The sequence below is a fragment of the Chiloscyllium plagiosum genome, unplaced genomic scaffold (assembly GCF_037043375.1).
Source record: "Chiloscyllium plagiosum isolate Xiang-an unplaced genomic scaffold, Cpla_swu_hap1 HiC_scaffold_4, whole genome shotgun sequence".
Taxonomy (NCBI): Eukaryota; Metazoa; Chordata; class Chondrichthyes; order Orectolobiformes; family Hemiscylliidae; genus Chiloscyllium; species Chiloscyllium plagiosum.
The window spans coordinates 57,903,808-57,922,065 of record NW_028270142.1 but is presented as its reverse complement, the minus strand read 5'-3'; the positions used below and the strand labels follow the sequence as shown (position 1 = coordinate 57,922,065).

Below are 18,258 nucleotides of genomic sequence, written 5' to 3'. Positions count from 1 at the left end.
GGCCATTGACAGTATGATCAAGGGGTTTAGGAATAACCTGCTGTCTGATGCTCAGTATGCCTTTCATTGAACCTTCTGATATCCTGACCTCATTATAGCCATGGACTAATTATGAACAAAAGAATTAAATACGGAAGGTGAGAATACATGCTCATAACATCAAAGCAGCATTTGTTTGAGTCTCTTATCAAGAAACCTAGAGAGAACCTGGGGACAGTGATCTAGGCAAAGAGTCTTCCACTGATTGGACCCGTCTACTGTGAAGGGAGATGAATTCTGTAGTGTGTAACTTCCCAACTTCCCAAAGCCTGCCTATCATGTACAAAACACAAGTCAGAAGTGTGATCTAATGCTTTCTGCTTGCCTGGATGAGTGTTACAGTAGCAAAAGTTTGAGAGGTTAAATGCTACCCACAACAAAATATGCCTTGATTGGCACCCCTGTTCATCAGTTTCAATGTTTGTTCACTCCTTGATGTACGGTGGCAGCAACATATCTACAAGGTGCACAACAAACCAAGGCTGCTTCAACAGCACCATCCACACCCACGAAATAAGGTAATAGATACCTGGAATGCTGTTCCATTTGCAAATTCTCCTTCAAACCACAGGCTATCCTGACCTGGAACTGTATTGCCATTCCTTTTTTGTCACTGGATTGGTATCTTGGAATTCCCTCCCTAATAGCACTGTTGATCTATCTATCAGCCGTGAATATGGAGTTCAAAAACTTTTACTCACCACTTGCCAAACCAGTGACACTCTTACCTCAAAGAAAGAAGCTGGGAGTGCATATAGGACCATTACAGTGGAAATGCTAGTCAGATAACATGTTGATATGTTATGTTTCTGCACATTGAGACTAGAGGACGGTTATCGTAACTTTAAGCTAATACAAGGTGGATACTGATGGACGTCCTGTGGCACTGTGGATAGTATTCCCACCTCTGAGTTAAAAGCTCTAGTTTTGCCTCTGAAGTGAGGAGTGGTGCCAAGAACATCCATTAATTGATTTTCATACTATGTATTCTTCCATGTCAAGATGGCACAAGAGAGATTCCTGGTCAACCACATGATTGAATGAAAGTTGAAGCCTCAAAGGATGCGATTCTGAAGGGAGAATATAGGAAGTTAGGCAAGAATTTAAGGCGGTTATCAAAGATAGTAATGTCTGGATTACTCCTGGCGCAAGGAGCGAGTGAGGGTAGGAATAGGAATATAGAACAGCTAATTGTGGCTGAGGAGCTGGTGTAGAGAAAAAGGGTTCATATTTTTGCGTCATTGGAATCTCTTCTGGGGTAGATGTGGCCAGTATAAGAAAGACCAGTTCAGGTGCAATTAGAAGGGGGCTAGTATACTGGCAGGTAGATTCGCTAGAGCAATGTGGGAGGATTTAAACTGGGTGTGAAGGTGGGACCCAGGGAGATGGTGAGGGAAGAGATCAGTCTGACACTGGTGCAGTTGGGAAAAGGAGTCTGTCCAACAGTCAGGGTAGGCGAGAACAAGGTAGGACTGATAAATTAAACTGCATTTATTTCAGTACAAGAGGCCTAACAGGGAAGGCAGAGGAGTAGGTACTGAAATAGGTAGATGATGGTGGGGGTAAAGGTGTCGGAGAGGAGGGTAGAGTGGATAGGTGGGAAGGAAGATTGACAGGTCATGAGGACAGTGCTGAGCTGGAAGGTTGGAATTAGGGTGAGGTTGGGGAGGGGAAATGAAGAAACTGGTGAAGTCCCTGTTGATGACCTGGGGTTGAAGGGTCCTGATAAGGAAGATAAGGTGTCCTGGAGATATTCCTGCTAAATAAATACATCTCATAATCCTCTGACTACATTCCGCAGAGACTATTCCCTCTGTGACTCCCTTGTTAGATCCATGGCCCTCACCAACCCACCCTCCACTCCTTGCACTTTCCCTTGCCACAGCAAGTAGTGCAAAACCCCTCTCTCTCTCTCTCTCTCTCTCTCTCTCTCTCTCTCTCTCTCTCTCTCTCTCTCTCTCTCTCTCTCTCTCTCTCTCTCTCTCTCTCTTTGCCCCCCCTCCAAGGTCCCAAAAGATCCTTCCACATCTGACAGACTTCCACACATGTCATCTACTGTGTCTGTTGCTTTGTGTAGTCTCATTCGCATTGGGAAGACATGATGTCAACTTCCGGAACATTTCAGAGAACATCTTTGGGGCACGTGCACTAAACGACCCCACTGCCCTGTGGCTGAATGCTTTAATTACCCTGTTCATTCCGCCAAGGATGTGCAAGTCCTGCGCTGCTTCCATTGTCAAACTCCAGCCACTTGATTCCCAGAGGAAGAATGCCTCATCCTCCGCCTTGGGACTCTCCAACCACATGGGATCAATATAGATTTCACCAGTTTCTTCATTTCCCGCTACCTTATCCCAGATGCAATCTTCCAACTCGGCGCCACCTCCTTAAACTGTCCTATCTGTCCATCTTCTTTCCCACCTATCCACTCCACTGTTCTTTCCGATCTATCGCCATCACCCTCCACCTCCATCTACCACTTGGTTGCATTTTTTTGAGGAAGTAACAAATTGGATTGATGAGGGCAGAGTGATAGATAATGATCTATATGGACTTCAGTAAGGTGTTCGACAAAGTTCCCCATGGGAGACTGATTAGAAACGTTAGATCTCATGGAATACAGGGAGAACTAGCCATTTGGATACAGAACTGGCTCCAAGGTAGAAGAGAGAGGGTGGTGTGGAGAGTTGTTTTTCAGACTGGAGGCCTGTGACCAGTGGAGTGTCACAAGGATCGTGCTGGGCCCTCTACGTTTTGTCACTTACATAAATGATTTGGATGTGCGCATAAGAGATACAGTTAGTAAGTTTGCAGATGACACCAAAATTGGAGGTGTAGTGGACAGCGAGGAAGGTTACCTCTGATTACAACAGGATCTTGACCAGATGGGCCAATGGGCAGAGAAGTGGCAGATGGAGTTTAATTCAGATAAATGAGGTTCTGCATTTTGGGAAAGCAAATCTTAGCAGGACTTATACACTTAATGGTAAGGTCGTAGGGAGTGTTGCTGAACAAAGAGACCTTGGAGTACAAGTTCATAGCTCCTTGAAAGTAGAGTCGCAGCTAGATAGGATAGTGAAGACAGTGTTTGTTATGCTTTCCATTATTGGTCAGAGTATTGAGTACAGGAATTGGGCGGTCAATTTGCGGCTGTACAGGACATTGGTTAGGCCACTGTTGGAATACTGCCTGCAATTCTGGTCTCCTTCCTATCTGAAAGATGTTGTGAAACATGAAATGGTTCAGAAAAGATTTAAGAGGATGTTGCCAGGGTTGGAGGATTTGAGCTATAGGTAAAGGCTGAACAGGCTGGGGCTGTTTTTCCTGGAGCGTCGGGCGCTGAGGAGTGACCTTATCGGGGTTTACAAAATCATGAGGGGCGTGGATAGAATAAATGGATCGTGCCTTTTCCCTGGGGTGGGGGGAAGAGAGAGAGAGTCCAGAACGAGAGGGCATAGGTTTCGTATGAGGGGAAAGATATAAAAGAGACCTAAGGGGCAACCTTTTCATACAGGGTGGTATGTGTATGGAATGAGCCAGAGGAAGTGGTGGAAGCTGGTACAATAGCAACATTCTAAGAGGCTGTGTTAGAGTGTCAGACCTCCCGCCCCAGCCCCAGCTCAACCCCCTTCCCATTTATATCTGTCTGCTTGGCCCACCCCCTTATTCCTGATGAAGAGCTTATGCTCGAAATGGCAACCCTCCTGTTCCTGGGATGCTGCCTGACTAGCTGCGCTTTTCCAGTGCCACATTTTCCGACTCTGATATCCAGCATCTGCAGTCCTCACTTTAACCCCACTAAGATCAGCAAAGCAGCGTGTGTGGAATTGCAGGAGCTGGGGGAGATAAAAAGTGAGTATTTTGCCTCGGTGATTACTATTGGAGAAGAACATAAAATATAAATAATGTTGGCAAATAAATGATGACATATTGGAAAATGTCTATATTACAGAAGAGATGGTCCTGGATGTCTTAAAAGCACAGCAAGGTGGATAAATCCCCAGGATCAGGTGTTCCTTAGAACTCTGTGGATAGCTAAGGAAGTGATTGCTGGCCCCCTTGCTGAGGTATTTGTATCATTGATAGTCACAGGTGAGGTGCCAGAATGGAGGTTGGCTAATATGGTGCCATTATTTAAGGAAGTTGGTCAGGAAAAACCTGGGAACTATCCATCGTTAAACCTGACATTGATGGTGGGCAAGTTGTTGAAGGGAATCCTGAGGGACAGGATTGCCATGTATTTGGGAAGGCAAGGACTGATTAGGGGTAGTCAACATGGCTTTGTGCGTGTGAAAATGTTTCACTAACTTTATTTCTTTTTTGAAGAAGTAACAGGATTGTTGAGGGCAGAATGGCGAACGTGATCTACATGGACTTCAGTAAGGCATTTAACAAGGTTCCTCATTGCAGACTGGTTAGCAAGGTTAGATCACATGGAATACAGGGAGAACTAGCTCTTTGGATACAGAACTGGCTCGATTAATAGACAATGTTGGTGGAGGGTTGTTTTTTTAGACTGGAAGCCTGTGACCAGTGTGTGCCGCAAGGATTAGTGCTGGGTCCACTGCTTTTCCTCATTTATATAAATGATTTTGATGCGAACGTAGGAGGTATAGTTAGTAAGTTTGCAGATTACACCAAAATTGGAGGTGGACAGTAACGAAAGTTACCTCAGTACAATGGGATCTTGATTAGCTGGACAATGGCCGAAGGAGTGGCAGATGGAATTTAGTTTAGATACATGTGAATTGCTGTGATTAGAAAGGCAAATCATGGCAGAACTTATTCACTTAATGGTTAGGTGCTAGGGAGCATTGCTGAACCGAGACCTTAGAGTGCAGGTTTGTAGTTCCTTGAAAGTAGAATCACAGGTAGATAGGATAGTGAAGAAGGCATTTGGTATGCTTTCCTTTATTGGTCAGAGTATTGAGTACAGGAGTTGGGAGCTCATGTTCCTGCTGCATGGGACATAGGTTAGGCCACTTTTGGAATATTGTGGTGCTGTTCTGGTCTCCCTCCTATAGGAAGAATGTTATGAAACTTGAAAGGTTCAGAAAAGATTTACAAGGATGTTGCCAGAATTGGAGGGCTTGAGCTGTTAGGAGAGGCTGAATAGGTGGAGTTGTTTTTCTGTGGAGCGTCAGAGGCTGAGGTGTGACTATGTCAAGGTTTATAAAATCATGAAGGGCATGGATTGGTTAATTAGAGGAGGTCTTTTCCTGGGGTGGGTGAGTCCAGAACTACAGGACATAGGTTTAGGGTGAGAGGGGAAAGATATTAAAGAGACCGAAGGGGCACCTTTTTCACACAGTTGTGCATGTATTGAATGAGCTGCCAAAGGACATAGTGGAGGCTGGTACAATTAAAATATCTAAAAGGCATCTGGATGGCTATATGACTAGGAAGGGTTTAGAAGGATATGGGCCAAGTGCTGGCAAATAGGACTGAATTAGTTTAGGATATCTGGTCAGCATGGCGAAGTTGGACTGAAGTGCCTGTTTCCGCATTGTACATCTATATGGCTTTATCACCATACTAACTCTCTCAATGTTTATGTGAAAGTAGATGTTACTACAGCAACCTTGTCACCTCGTAAGCTATAACACACCAATAGCAGCAGATTTTAATGAATCTGATGGAAGGATAACTTGGAACATCATTATTTCAAGTATATTGCATATACTCATGATATTACTTGAAGTTGGATGCTGCCACAGACGATGCATTCATTTTCTAGCATTGATATATCCCACATTGTGACGGTGCTAGGGCTTTAAGCGGTGTATTTTTTCCTGTTTTTTGAGATGTTGAGACCGAAATGAGAGTAGCCTGTTTACAGCCGATTGAAAGTAAACAGCTTGAGAGAACTTGGTTTTTTTAAAGTTGGAACAATAGAAGCTGCGTGAAGGGGTGGGGTCGAACTCGCACAGAACCAGGATTTCAGTTTAGTTTTTCAGTAGTTGGGGTCGTCAAACTATATGTAGAAGCTGTTATCCTTCTCTCAGCTACAGCTAAAAGCTTGGGTTCTCCTCATAGGATTGTACGTGAGACAATGTTTTACTGAATTTGCCTTTGCCAAAAATGTGTTTATGGGATATTACTACATTGGAACATTGCTGTTTAACAGTTAGATATTTTTTATTGTTAAATTTTCTAATAAAGTTGTCATTCTTTTGTTTGTTCTTTGTTTTGCTGAGAGCCTGGTAGTTTAACCAATCGAATTGCATCCAGAGCGCAGCGCCTTATACTTGCCTTTAAAGCTAAAAAGTTAAGATCCAGGCTATCTTTTTAATATACTTTTTGAGGCATTTTGGTCTGGTTCAGTTCATAAGTACTCATACACGTAGTAGCTTACGCTTGTATCATTCTAATTGTTTAGATTTATTCTGTTTTTGTTTGCATGAGGTGCATGATGATATGACATTTTAACTCGAGCATGTACAAAGGACCACTTGTAGAATTTATGGTCTGTTTGAATTAGGAAGTATATTCTTGTAATACAAATTACATAAATTAAGTATTATAGAGTAAAGATGTTTCCAGTATCAAACATTAGTAACTGACTTTCAAGAAGAGTAACGGAAAATGTTAAACAGCTGATATTTAGTAAGTTAAAACTTTGTTGGGATATTTACAGGTAACTGAAATTAGAATGTGGAAGATAACTACATCTCATGTTTTCCTGTTCTTTTACAGAACATGTGCAAAATGAAGAAAACTATGCACAAGCACTAGATAAATTTGGTAGTAATTTTTTAAGTCGCGATAATCCTGATCTTGGCACGGCTTTTGTTAAGTTTTCCACTCTCACAAAGGAACTTTCAACATTGCTGAAAAACTTGGTAAGAGTTTAGGTCTTGTATTTTTCGTTCACGTTGCTGATCCTGTATACGGAATAGTTAATTCAAGTTAAATCTGTAAAAAGTATTGAAACTATGCATGGATATGTTAATTATAAATAATTACATTGGTATTAATGTTATTGGTACATTAGTTTAATGGTGCGCTTTTTATTATTTGAAGTAGTAAGTTTAGATTTTCACAGAAGATGAGTCCATCTTAAGTTTGGGAGAATATCTGCACGCTTCATAGCCTTTATATTTGTGGCTAAGTAACAGATGAAAAATAATATTGATTGTGTCACTAGCTCTAACCCTGTTCATCATTTTTTAATGTAAGCACAAATATTATAAAATTTTGTGCTGGAAAGTCCAGAACAAAAAATGCAGCCCTATTGAAACTTTGGGAGACTATGCATGATTATTCTGGTGTAGACCTCTTGGTGATTTGGCACCTGTGGATCTTGTGTTCAAAGAAATTTTAGTAACTGAGAAAAATTATTTCAAATTTGTTATGGTGTATGATCATCATCATTACTATTCACTAATTTCCTTGGAGAAAATGGTGAGTTAGCTTTTTGAACTGCTGAAATCCTTGAACTTTAGGCCTATCAACAGAGCTGGGATTTGTGGGGTTCGGGAACAACACGTTTCTGCCGTCGCCGCAGCCACTTCCGCCCCCAGTGACATCACTCACCTGCACAACGACCACGAATGGAGATCGGCGTGTGGGCGGGGTTAGGTGTGGTGATGGAGATCGGCGTGGGGGCGGGGTTAGGCGTGGTGACGGAGATCTCCGTCCCCATGCCTAACCCTGCCCCCATGCCGATCTCCGTCCCCATGCCTAACCCTGCCCCCATGCCGATCTCCGTTCCCATGCCTAACCTTGCCCCAATGCCGATCTCCGTCCCCATGCCTAACCCCGCCCCCACCCCCAGCTGCAGCCCCACACCAGGTCCTAGCTCCCAGCCCTGTTGTTTTCGCCATCCCTCCAGAACTACGCCTCTGAGGATGAAAGATCAGTCCTCAGCAGAGGCCTCACCTTCATTCCCCTACACGCTCGGATTAACGAGTTCAACATGCGGCGAGACATCGAACAATTCTTCCGCCGCTTTCGCCTCCACGTCTACTTCAACCAGGATTCTCACCCACCCTCTGACGACCCCTTCTCCTGCCTCCAACACACCCTATCCACCTGGACACCCCGTGCTGGCCTCTTACCTGCCCTAGATCTCTCTCTTCATAGCCAACTGCCGCTGAGACATTAACAGCCTCAACCTCTCCACCCCTCTCACCCACTCCAACCTCTCGCCCTCGGAACGTGCAGCTCTTCACTCCCTCCGTTCCAATCCCAACCTCGCTATCAAACCAGCAGACAAGGGTGGCGCAGTAGTAATTTGGCGCACTGACCTTTACACTGCTGAGGCTAAACGCCAGCTCGCGGACAACTCCTACTGCCCTCTTGACCATGACCCCATCTCCCAGACCATCCATAACCTCATCACCTCAGGGGATCTTCCATCCACCGCCTCCAACCTCATAGTCCCACAACCCCACACCGCCCGTTTCTACCTCCCGCCCAAAATCCACAAACCTGACTGCCCCGGCCGACCCATTGTCTCAGCCTGCTCCTGCCCCACCGAACTCATCTCTGCATACCTTGACATGGTCCTGTCCCCCTTAGTCCAAGAACTCCCCACCTACGTTCGGGACACTACCCACGCCCTCCACTTCCTCCATGATTTTCGCTTCCCTGTTTCCCAACACCTTATCTTCACCATGGACATCCAGTCCCTGTACACCTCCATCCCCTACTCAAAGCCCTCCACTGCTTCCTTTCCCACCGTAACAACCAATACCCTTCCACTGACACCCTCCTTCGACTGCTCTGAACAACTTCTCTTTCCAATCCTCCCACTTCCTCCAAACCAGAGGAGTAGCCATGGGCACCCGCATGGGCCCCAGCTATGCCTGCCTCTTCATTGGATATGTGGAACAGTCCATCTTCCGCAGCTACACTGGCACCACCCCCCACCTTTTCCTCCGCTACGTCGATGACCGTATCGGTGCTGCCTCGTGCTCCCATGAGGAGGTTGAACAGTTCATCCACTTTACCAACACCTTCCACCCCGCCCTCAAATTTACCTGGACCGTCTCAGACTCCTTCCTAGACCCCTCCATTTCTATCTCTGGCAACCGAATCAACATGGGCATTTACTATAAACCAACCGACTCCCACAGCTATCTAGACTACACCTCCTCCCACCCTGCTCCCTGTAAAAATGCCATCCCATATTCCCAATTCCTTAGTCTCCGCCACATCTGCTCCTAGGAGGACCAGTTCCAATACTGAACAACCCAGATGGCCTCCTGCTTCAAAGACCGCAATTTCCCCCCCCAGACGTGATCGACTATGCTCTCCACTGCATCTCCTCAACTTCACGCTCCTCTGCCCTTAAGTCCCGCCCCTCCAATCACCACCAGGACAGAACCCCACTTGTCCTCACCGACCACCCCACCAATCTCCATATACATCGTATCATCCGTCGTCACTTCCGCCACCTCCAAACGGACCCCACCACCTGGAATATATTTCCCTCCCCTATCAATGTTCTGAAATGACCACTCCCTCCGTGACTCCCTCGTCAGGTCCACACCCCCCACCAACCCAACCTCCACTCCTGGCACCTTCCCCTGCAACCGCAAGAAATGCAAAACTTGCGCCCACACCTCCCCCCACCCCCTTACTTCCCTCCAAGTCTCCAAGGAGTCCTTCCATATCCACCACAAATTCACCTGCACCTCCACACACACCATTTACTGCATCCGCTGCACCCGACGTGGCCTCCTCTATATTGGGGAGACAGGCCACCTACTTGTGGAATGTTTCAGAGAACACCTCTGGGACACCTGGACCAACCAACCCAACCACCCCGTGGCTCAACACTTCAACTCCCCCTCGCACTCCACCAAGGATATGCAGGTCCTTGGCCTCCTCCATCGCCAGACCATAGCAACACAATGGCTGGAGTAAGAGCGCCTCATCTTCTGCCTTGGAACCCTCCAATCACAAGGGATGAACTCAGATTTCTCCAGCTTCCTCTTCTCCCCCCCCACCCCCCTTCTCTCAGTCCCAACCCTCGAACTCAGCACCACCTTCCTAACCGGCAGTCATCTTCCTGACTTCTCCGCCCTGACCCCCACTCCGGCCTATCACCCTCACCTTAACCTCCTTCCACCTATCGCATTCCCAACGCCCCTTCCCCCAAGTCCCTCCTCCCTACCTTTTATCTTAGCCTGCTTGGCATACTTTCCTCATTCCTGAAGAAGGGCTTATGCCCGAAACGTCGATTTTCCTGCTCCTTGGATGCTGCCTGACCTGCTGTGCTTTTCCAGCAACACATTTTCAGATTTTGTGGGGTTTTGACCCAGCAACTTTGCAAGAATAGCAATTGAAATCCACAGGATGAAGCGTGCTATGGTTGGGACTTGCAGGTGATTGTATACCCACGCATCTGCTGCCGTGGTTCTTCTAGGTGGGAGAGGTTGTGGGTTTTTGAGATGCTGTTGCAAAAACCCAAAGCTCCTGCAATGTTTTGCAAGGGGGTGAGGAGAGGGTGTAATTGTAATAGAATTCCTACCATTTGAACTGCTGTTGTAGCCACAGTATTTATGTGGGCAGTTCAATTTATGGTCAGTGGTGGCCACTAGGATATAGTTAGTTGGGATTTCAGCAATGGTAGTATGTGATTTTAGTAAATAAATGCTTCTTGTGCTATATGGTTTGTTTTGTCGCATGTTTTCACAGACTCAATAATCCATGTAAAGTTAACAAGTTTTTATTCTCTAATAAAATACTAGAAACTGAGCATATATCTGCTGATATCCCCATCAATGGTAATTTCTTAAATAGGAGACCACAATGTAGTGGTAATGGCGCTGGACCAAAGGGCCAGAGGCCTAGGCTAATGCTCTCTGGACATGGGTTCAAATCCTGTCTTGGGAGCTGGTGGAATTTAAATAAATGAATGAAAAATTTTGAATGTAAAGCTAATCTCCATAATAATGACAATGGAGGTATCATTGTTATGAAAAATACATCTGGTTCACTAATGCCTTTGTAAGGAAAGGAAATCTGTCATTCTTTACTTGGTTGGCTGTATTTGACTCCATATATGTAATGATTTTGATTGACCCTTAATCACCCTTTTGAAATGGCTGGGTAAATTCATTTTTGAATGGGCAACAAATACCGGAGCGACATCCACATCATTAACAACGAATAACTTAAGTTCCTTCAGTTCTCCTTCCCTACAAGTATCAGTGCAGCTTTGTATGACACTGAAGTTCACTCCAAATCAGCTACCATATCAGAGTGTTGTCTTACATCTATTTTTAATTATTTTAAAGATTTTTACCACATCTCCACTTGTACACCTTTTTTGTTTGGTAAGGTTTAGATGCTTATAACGTTCTTTGTAGTTGAATCCCAGTGCATTTAATGTTGTAACTGCTATTCTCTACAACCTTCCTAATAAGCCCACCCTCATAAGGAATTAGAACAGAAAGTTATTCAACCATCTGTGCAATTTGCAGTCTCGGCTAAATCTTCAATTTAGCCCTACTCGTTTTCCTTATAACCAAGCAAATTGTTCTTCAATATTTGTTGAGCTTTTGAAATTCTTTACCTTGTTTCCACCATCCTTTTTATGAAGTGCATTCTTGAGCTGAGCAGTCAGAGATAATATTTCTTTGACAGCATCTTCCAAATACCTGGGTTTTACCGCCATGTAGGATGAAAGTATTGCGGATGCATTAGAGGACCACCGTCTGCAAGTTTTTTTTTCTCTAACCCACGCTTCGACCTGACTTGGAACTATATACCTGTTCCGTCAGTGTCGTTGGGTCAAAACCATGAAACTGTTGTCCTAACAGTAACCCAAGGACTGCAGCAGCTCAAATTGGCAGCTCACTGCCCTGTTTTGAGGGCAATTAGGGATGGGCTAAAAATGTTGGCTTAACCAACAGTACTAATTTGCCATGAATAAACAATACTTTTTTCAATCAGTTCTAGTCTCTGTGGGCGGCACGGTTGCACAGTGGTTAGCACTGCTGCCTCACAGCGCCGGAGATCCGGGTTCAATTCCTGCCTCAGGCGACTGACTCTGTGGAGTTTGCACATTCTCCCCGTGTCTGCGTGGGTTTCCTCCGGGTGCTCCGGTTTCCTCCCACAGTCCAAAGATGTGCAGGTCAGGTGAATTGGCCATGCTAAATTGCCCATAGTGTTAGGTAGGGGGTAAATGTAGGGGTATGGGTGGGTTTTGCTTCGGCAGGTCGGTGTGGACTTGTTGGGCCGAAGGGCCTGTTTCCACACTGTAATGTAATGTAATCTAATCGAATTACAAGGGCAAACTATCATACCACAGAAGGTGAAAAGGAGATTTACACACACATTCCCAGGAATGGAGAATTTTAGGTTTGAGGAAAGAGGAGATAGATGGGGGTTGTTTTCTTGCAATATAGGAGTGAAATAAAAATGAGTTAGAGATGTAGATAATTGAGTGACCCAGATGGAGTGCATAGGGACGACATATTTCTTTGATTAGTAAGGTAAATAATGAGCAAGCATCCGATTAAAGTAATCCGTGAGAGGCTTGGGGAAGAGTTTCTGTTACCCAAATGGTATTGAGCTCTGGAACTTGCCATCTGAATGGGTGGTACAGCTAGAAACCCCTCATTTAGAAAAAGGTCTTGAACAAGCAAATGCAGAGCTCCAGACTAATATCTCGGTGGTGCAACGGAGCTTGTTAGCTCTTGGTTGGCTTGCACCTTCTTTATTGGGATGTGTGGCATAAACGATCTGTTTTCAAGAACAATTTCCTTGACCAATCTTTAGATATTTTGCTTTAATTTTACCTTGGGTAGCTTTGGGATTTCGTTTAATAATGAGGTATGTTTGGAGCCTTACTATGTTAAAGATGCTATACAAATGCAGCTTGTCTTTAAACTTTTAAGAATTCTACTAAAGTGTGTTTATTCTATCACCAATGAAGGTTTAATTAAGTTGAAATGAAAGTTTTAATTAAATGTTCAAGTTAAGCATACTTTGAGCCACCAGGAGAAAGTGAGGATTGCAGATGCTGGAGATCAGAATCGAGAGTGTGATGCTGGAAAAGCACAGCAGGTCAGGCAGCATCTGAGGAGCAGGAGAATCTACATTTCGGGCATAAGCCCTTCATCAGGAATGAGCCGTGTGGGCCACGGGGCTGAGGGAAAAATGAGGGGGGGCTGCGGCTGGTGGGAACGTAGCCGAGAATGCCGTAGTAGATGAAGGTGGGTGAAAGAAGGTGATAAGTCGGAGAGGAGGGTGGAGCAGATAAGAGAAAGACTATGGACAGGTCAAGGGGAGTGCTGGGTTGGAGGCTTGTGACTGGGATAAGGTCGTGGGGGGAGGGGATGGTGTGGTGGGAAGCTGGAGAAATCCATATGAATCCCATGAGATTGCAGGGTCCCAAGGCAGAAGATGAAGTGTTCTTCCTCTAGGCATTGGGTGTTTGGAGTTTGGTGATGGAGGAGGCCTAGCACCTGCATGTCCTTGGTAAAGTGGGATGTGGAAGTTGAAGTGTTCAGCAATGGGGTTGGTTGGTGTGGGTATTCTCTGAAAGGATCCGCAAGTTGGAATGAATCAAAGCATCAATAATTTCTTCCTTGAGCTAGAATTTACCCCATTTGAATTAGGAACTATTTAAACATTTAATTCTGTTTCTTCAATATACATTCTCTACTGACTTCTATTTATTATTGTGATAAAGATTTATATTATGCTATTTGGGAACTTAAATTATAGAGGTAATTAGATTGAGTTTTTAATTCTGTGAAAGTGACTGAAGGTTAAGAAATGCATTTTTTCCAAAGCAGTGGGTACAGATAGCATTACCAAGAAATCATCTCATGTATATGTGTATATGTATGAGCTAAATGACGAGTTAAGAGAAATTGCATAATTGTTTAAGAAATTGTTTGACTTCGAGAAAGACAGTTGGTGAGGGGCCACAAGCAGGTCTAGTTTGAAGAGAAATTATCCATAATCAAGAGGAGAGCAGTTTAGTTTTGGCAGTTTCCAGGCTATTAGAACTCAAAAGAGATCTTGAGCTCTTTAGTAGTCTAAGTAGATAGGGCTGGAAAAGCTCTGAGTTTTCCCTAATGAGAAGTCAGTAAGTTAGCTTATCTAGGGGATAGGCAGCACAATAATGGAGGGAATCACATGATTGCACAGGAAATGCTTTTAACAACCTTACTTGAGTAGGAATTTAGAGTGGACTGATACTTGGATTGATGCTCTGAAGGATGTTGCTTGGATCATGAGTAGAACCTCTTTCCTATTCATGATGAGGTCTTTCCAATAGTTTTGTTAATTTTTAGTAAATGTAGTAAACTTTGAATCTTTGTTTCCATGTTTAACAAACCTTGAGCCTGTTCCACCAGTGAGTATACCATGACTGATCATACAAGCTTGATACCCCATACCACCTTCCTTTCATATTCCTTGACTCCTTTAGTTTCAAGAGCTACATCTAACGCTTGAAAATGCAACATTTTAGTCACGACCAGTTTCTTTGGTGAATTTCTCAGGCTCCCCATTCTCTGCGTGAAAGAATTTCTTCTAATCTCAAGGTTCTGGACTCTCCCACATAGGTTAGATGCAGGAAGGATATTCCCTATTTAGTCCTCTTATTTAGAAGATTTGAGTGAGTCCCCCCACCCCCTCTTTGTTCTTAACTCCAGAGGATACAATTATATTTGACTCAGTCTCTCATCATGTTGGTTAGGCCAAATTAGGAATCAAAGATCGCAATTTCCCCTCAGACGTGATTGAATATGCTCTCCACCGCATCCCCTCCTTCCTGCTCCTCCGCACTTGAACCCCACCCCTCCAATTGCCACCAGGACAGAACCCCACTGGTCCTCACCTACCACCCCACCAACCTCCAGATATATCGTGTCATCCTTTGTCATTTCCGCCACCTCCAAACAGACCCCGCCACCAAGGATATATTTCCCTCCCCTCCCCTATCAGCGTTCTGGAAAGACCACGCCCTCTGCGACTCCCTTGTCAGGTCCACACCCCCCACCAACCCAACCTCCACTGCTCGAACCTTCCCCTGCAACCGCAAGAAATGCAAAACTTGTGCCCACACCTTCTCTTTCCCCCCTCCCCCCCCCCACTTCCCTCCAGGGCCCTAAGGGATCCTTCCATATCCGTCACAAATTCACCTGCACCTCCACACACATCATTTACTGCATCCGCTGCACCCGATGTGGCCTCCTCTACATTGGGGAGACAGCCCATCTACTTGCGGAACGTTTCAGAGAACACCTCTGGGACACCCGCACCAACCAACCCAATCGCACTGTGGCTGAACACTTTAACTCCCCCTCCCACTCCGCCAAGGACATGCAGGTCCTTGACCACCTCCATCACCAGACCATGGCAACACGACGCCTGGAGGAAGAGCGCCTCATCTTCCACCTAGGAAACCTCCAACCACAAGGGATGAATGCAGATTTCTCCAGCTTCCTCATTTCCCTCTCCTCCCCTCTCTTTCCCCCCCCCTCCTTATCTCTGTCCCAACCCTCTGACTCGGCACCGCTTTCTTGACCTGCAATCATCTTCCCGACCTCTCCGCTCCCACCTCCTCTCCGGCCTATCACCCTCACCTTAACCTCTTTCCACCTATCGCATTCCCAATGCCCCTCCCCCAAGTCCCTCCTCCCTACCTTTTATCTTAGCCTGCTTGGCACACCCTCCTCATTCCTGAAGGGCTTATGCCCCAAACGTTGATTCTCCTCCTTTGATGCTGCCTGACCTGCTGTGCTTTTCCAGCAACACATTTTTCAGCATATTAGGAATCAATTTGGTAAACCTGGACTGCAAGGCGTCTACAACAAAAGCATCCTTCCTCCAGTAAGGAGACCAAACTCTGCATAATATTCCAGATGTGGCCTCACCAGTACCCTGCATATTTGCAGAAAGGCATTCTTGTTCCAGTACTTGAATCCTCTCACTATGAAGGCCAACATATAGTTTGCTGCCTTTTTTTACCTGCTCTGTCTGCATTACTGCTTTCAGCAAGTAGTGAGCATTCCCTCCTCAATTTGCAGCCTTTCAAATTATCTGCCTCTTTATTTTTGCTTGCATGTAGATGATCTCTCATTGATCCACAATACACTCTGTCTGCCATGCAGTTCCCCATTCATTGAGCTTACCCAAATTACACTGCAACGTCATTGCATCTTCCTCATAACTCACCCTTTGTGTTGTCTACAAATTGAGATATTACATTTAGTACCTTCATCTAAATCATTAACATATATTGTGAATAGCTGGCGTCCTAATGCTGATCCTTACTATATCCCACTAGTCAATGCCTGTTATTCAGGGAAAGGCCCATTTATTCCTACTTTGTTTCCTGTATGCTAACCAATTTTCTATCTATCTCAATGTATTTTAATTTTACACATTAATCTCTTAAGTGAGCCTTTGTTGAAAGCTTTCTGATGGTCCCAATAAACCAGATTCGGTGGCTCCACTGACCAACTTTACTAGTAAATCTTTGAAGAATTCCAGTAGATTTGTCAAGCATGATTTATCTTTTGTAAACCGATGCTGACTGTGTCTGATTTTTATCACTGGTTTCGAAGTGATCTACTATTAAATCCTTGATAATGGATTTCGTATCTTCCCCACTACTGATGTCAGATTCACTGGTTTATAATTCCGTTTTCTCTTGACCTCCCTTTTTAAGTAGTGTGGTTGCAGTAACTATCCCCACTCTGCAGGAACTTTTCAGTCTAAAGAGTCTTGGAAGATGATCATCAGTGCATCCGCTGTTTCCAGGGCCACTTCCTTACTGTAGAATGTAGATGATTAGTCCCTGGAACTTTTCTCCTTCGGTGGAAGGCTGATAAAAAATATTTTGGCAGCCTTTTGTGAATATGTTCGTTGGCTGACTGTAATGGTATCAAAATTGTAAATCTAAAATTTAGGGTTCATCAACCCAGGTTTTACTCCAGATTTTGACTTGTCCAGTATTAACATCAGCTGGGACCATATTAATATCCTATGTGAAATCCTTTCTGTGTATTGTTGCAGCCAAGGTCAGGGGATTGCATTGTTTCTCTCTAGTCTCACTTATTCCATGGGTCATAGGATAATTCTTAGATTTATTACACAGTTGCTGATAAGGCCACTTAAATGGCTTATTTGGTTCAGAGTAAAAAGATCCAATCAACCTAGTTTCTAAAATGCACTAATTTTATTAACAACAATTAACTCATGCGATATGGCGTCACTGGATAGGCAAGCATCCCTAATCTTCCAGAAGACAGTTAAGAGTCACTGTGTGTGGAATCATAGATCAGACCAGGTAAGAACAAAGGAGTTTTCTGACCATCAGCAGTAGTCATGGTCGTCATTATGCTCTTAATTCCAAGTTTTGATTGAATTCGCAGACTTTTTCTGCCGTGGTTGGATATGAGCTTCCAATCTCAGAATATGACTTGCATCTCTGGATTAATAATCTAGGATAATAACACAAGGCTGTCTCCTCCCCATGAATAATATCAAAACTAGACTTATTTCACAGATGCAAAACTGATCAATACAGTTGAAGTATTAAATTATAGATGCTTATCTTAACATGGAAACATAAATAGGTGCAGGAGTAGACTGTTTGGCCCTTGTGTCTGCGCCACCATGCAATACAACAATAGTCGATCGTGCATTCTATTCCCGTCCTCTCCCCATACTCCTTGATCCGTTTAGCTGCAAGGGCCATGTCCAGCTCCCTCTTGGATACATCTAATGAACAGGCCCCAACAGTTTCACAACAGTGAAGAAATTCTCAGTCCTGAAAGTCTTACCCCTTATTCTTTGACTGTAACCCTTAGTTCTGGACTTGCCTGAAATTGGGAGCATTCCTCTCATGTCTAGCCTGTCCAATTCATCAGGATTTTCTGAGATTCCCCACCCCCCAATTATTCCAAATTCCAGCAAATACAAGCCCATTCGATCCAGTCTTTCCTCCTGTCAGTCCTGCTATCCTGGGAATTAGTCTGGTGAACCTTTGCTGGACATCCTCAATAGCGAGTGTCTTTCCTCCGATGAGACCAGAACTGCGCACAATACTCAAGATATGGCCTCACGAAGGCCCTGTATAACTGCAGCATGACATCCTTGCTCCAATACTCACATCCTCTTGTTATGAAGGAGAGGATGCCTTTAGTTTTCCTCATTGCCAGCTGCAACTGCATGCCAACCTTCCGTGACTGTTGCACCATGACACACAGATCTCATTACACCTCTCATTTCCTAAGCTGT

General features: G+C 44.6%; 1 protein-coding gene across 3 annotated transcripts in view; it reads left to right on the top strand.

Moving 5' to 3' along the window:
- LOC122549488 (arf-GAP with SH3 domain, ANK repeat and PH domain-containing protein 1-like) overlaps positions 1 to 18,258 on the top strand; it is a 365,329-nt gene that overhangs the window by 130,025 nt on the left and 217,046 nt on the right. For all 3 annotated transcript variants that reach the window (XM_087986272.1, XM_087986271.1, XM_087986270.1), the window contains one exon: positions 6,736 to 6,881. In XM_087986272.1, the coding sequence (XP_087842398.1) occupies positions 6,736 to 6,881 (146 nt within the window). The remainder of the gene's footprint in view (positions 1 to 6,735; positions 6,882 to 18,258) is intronic.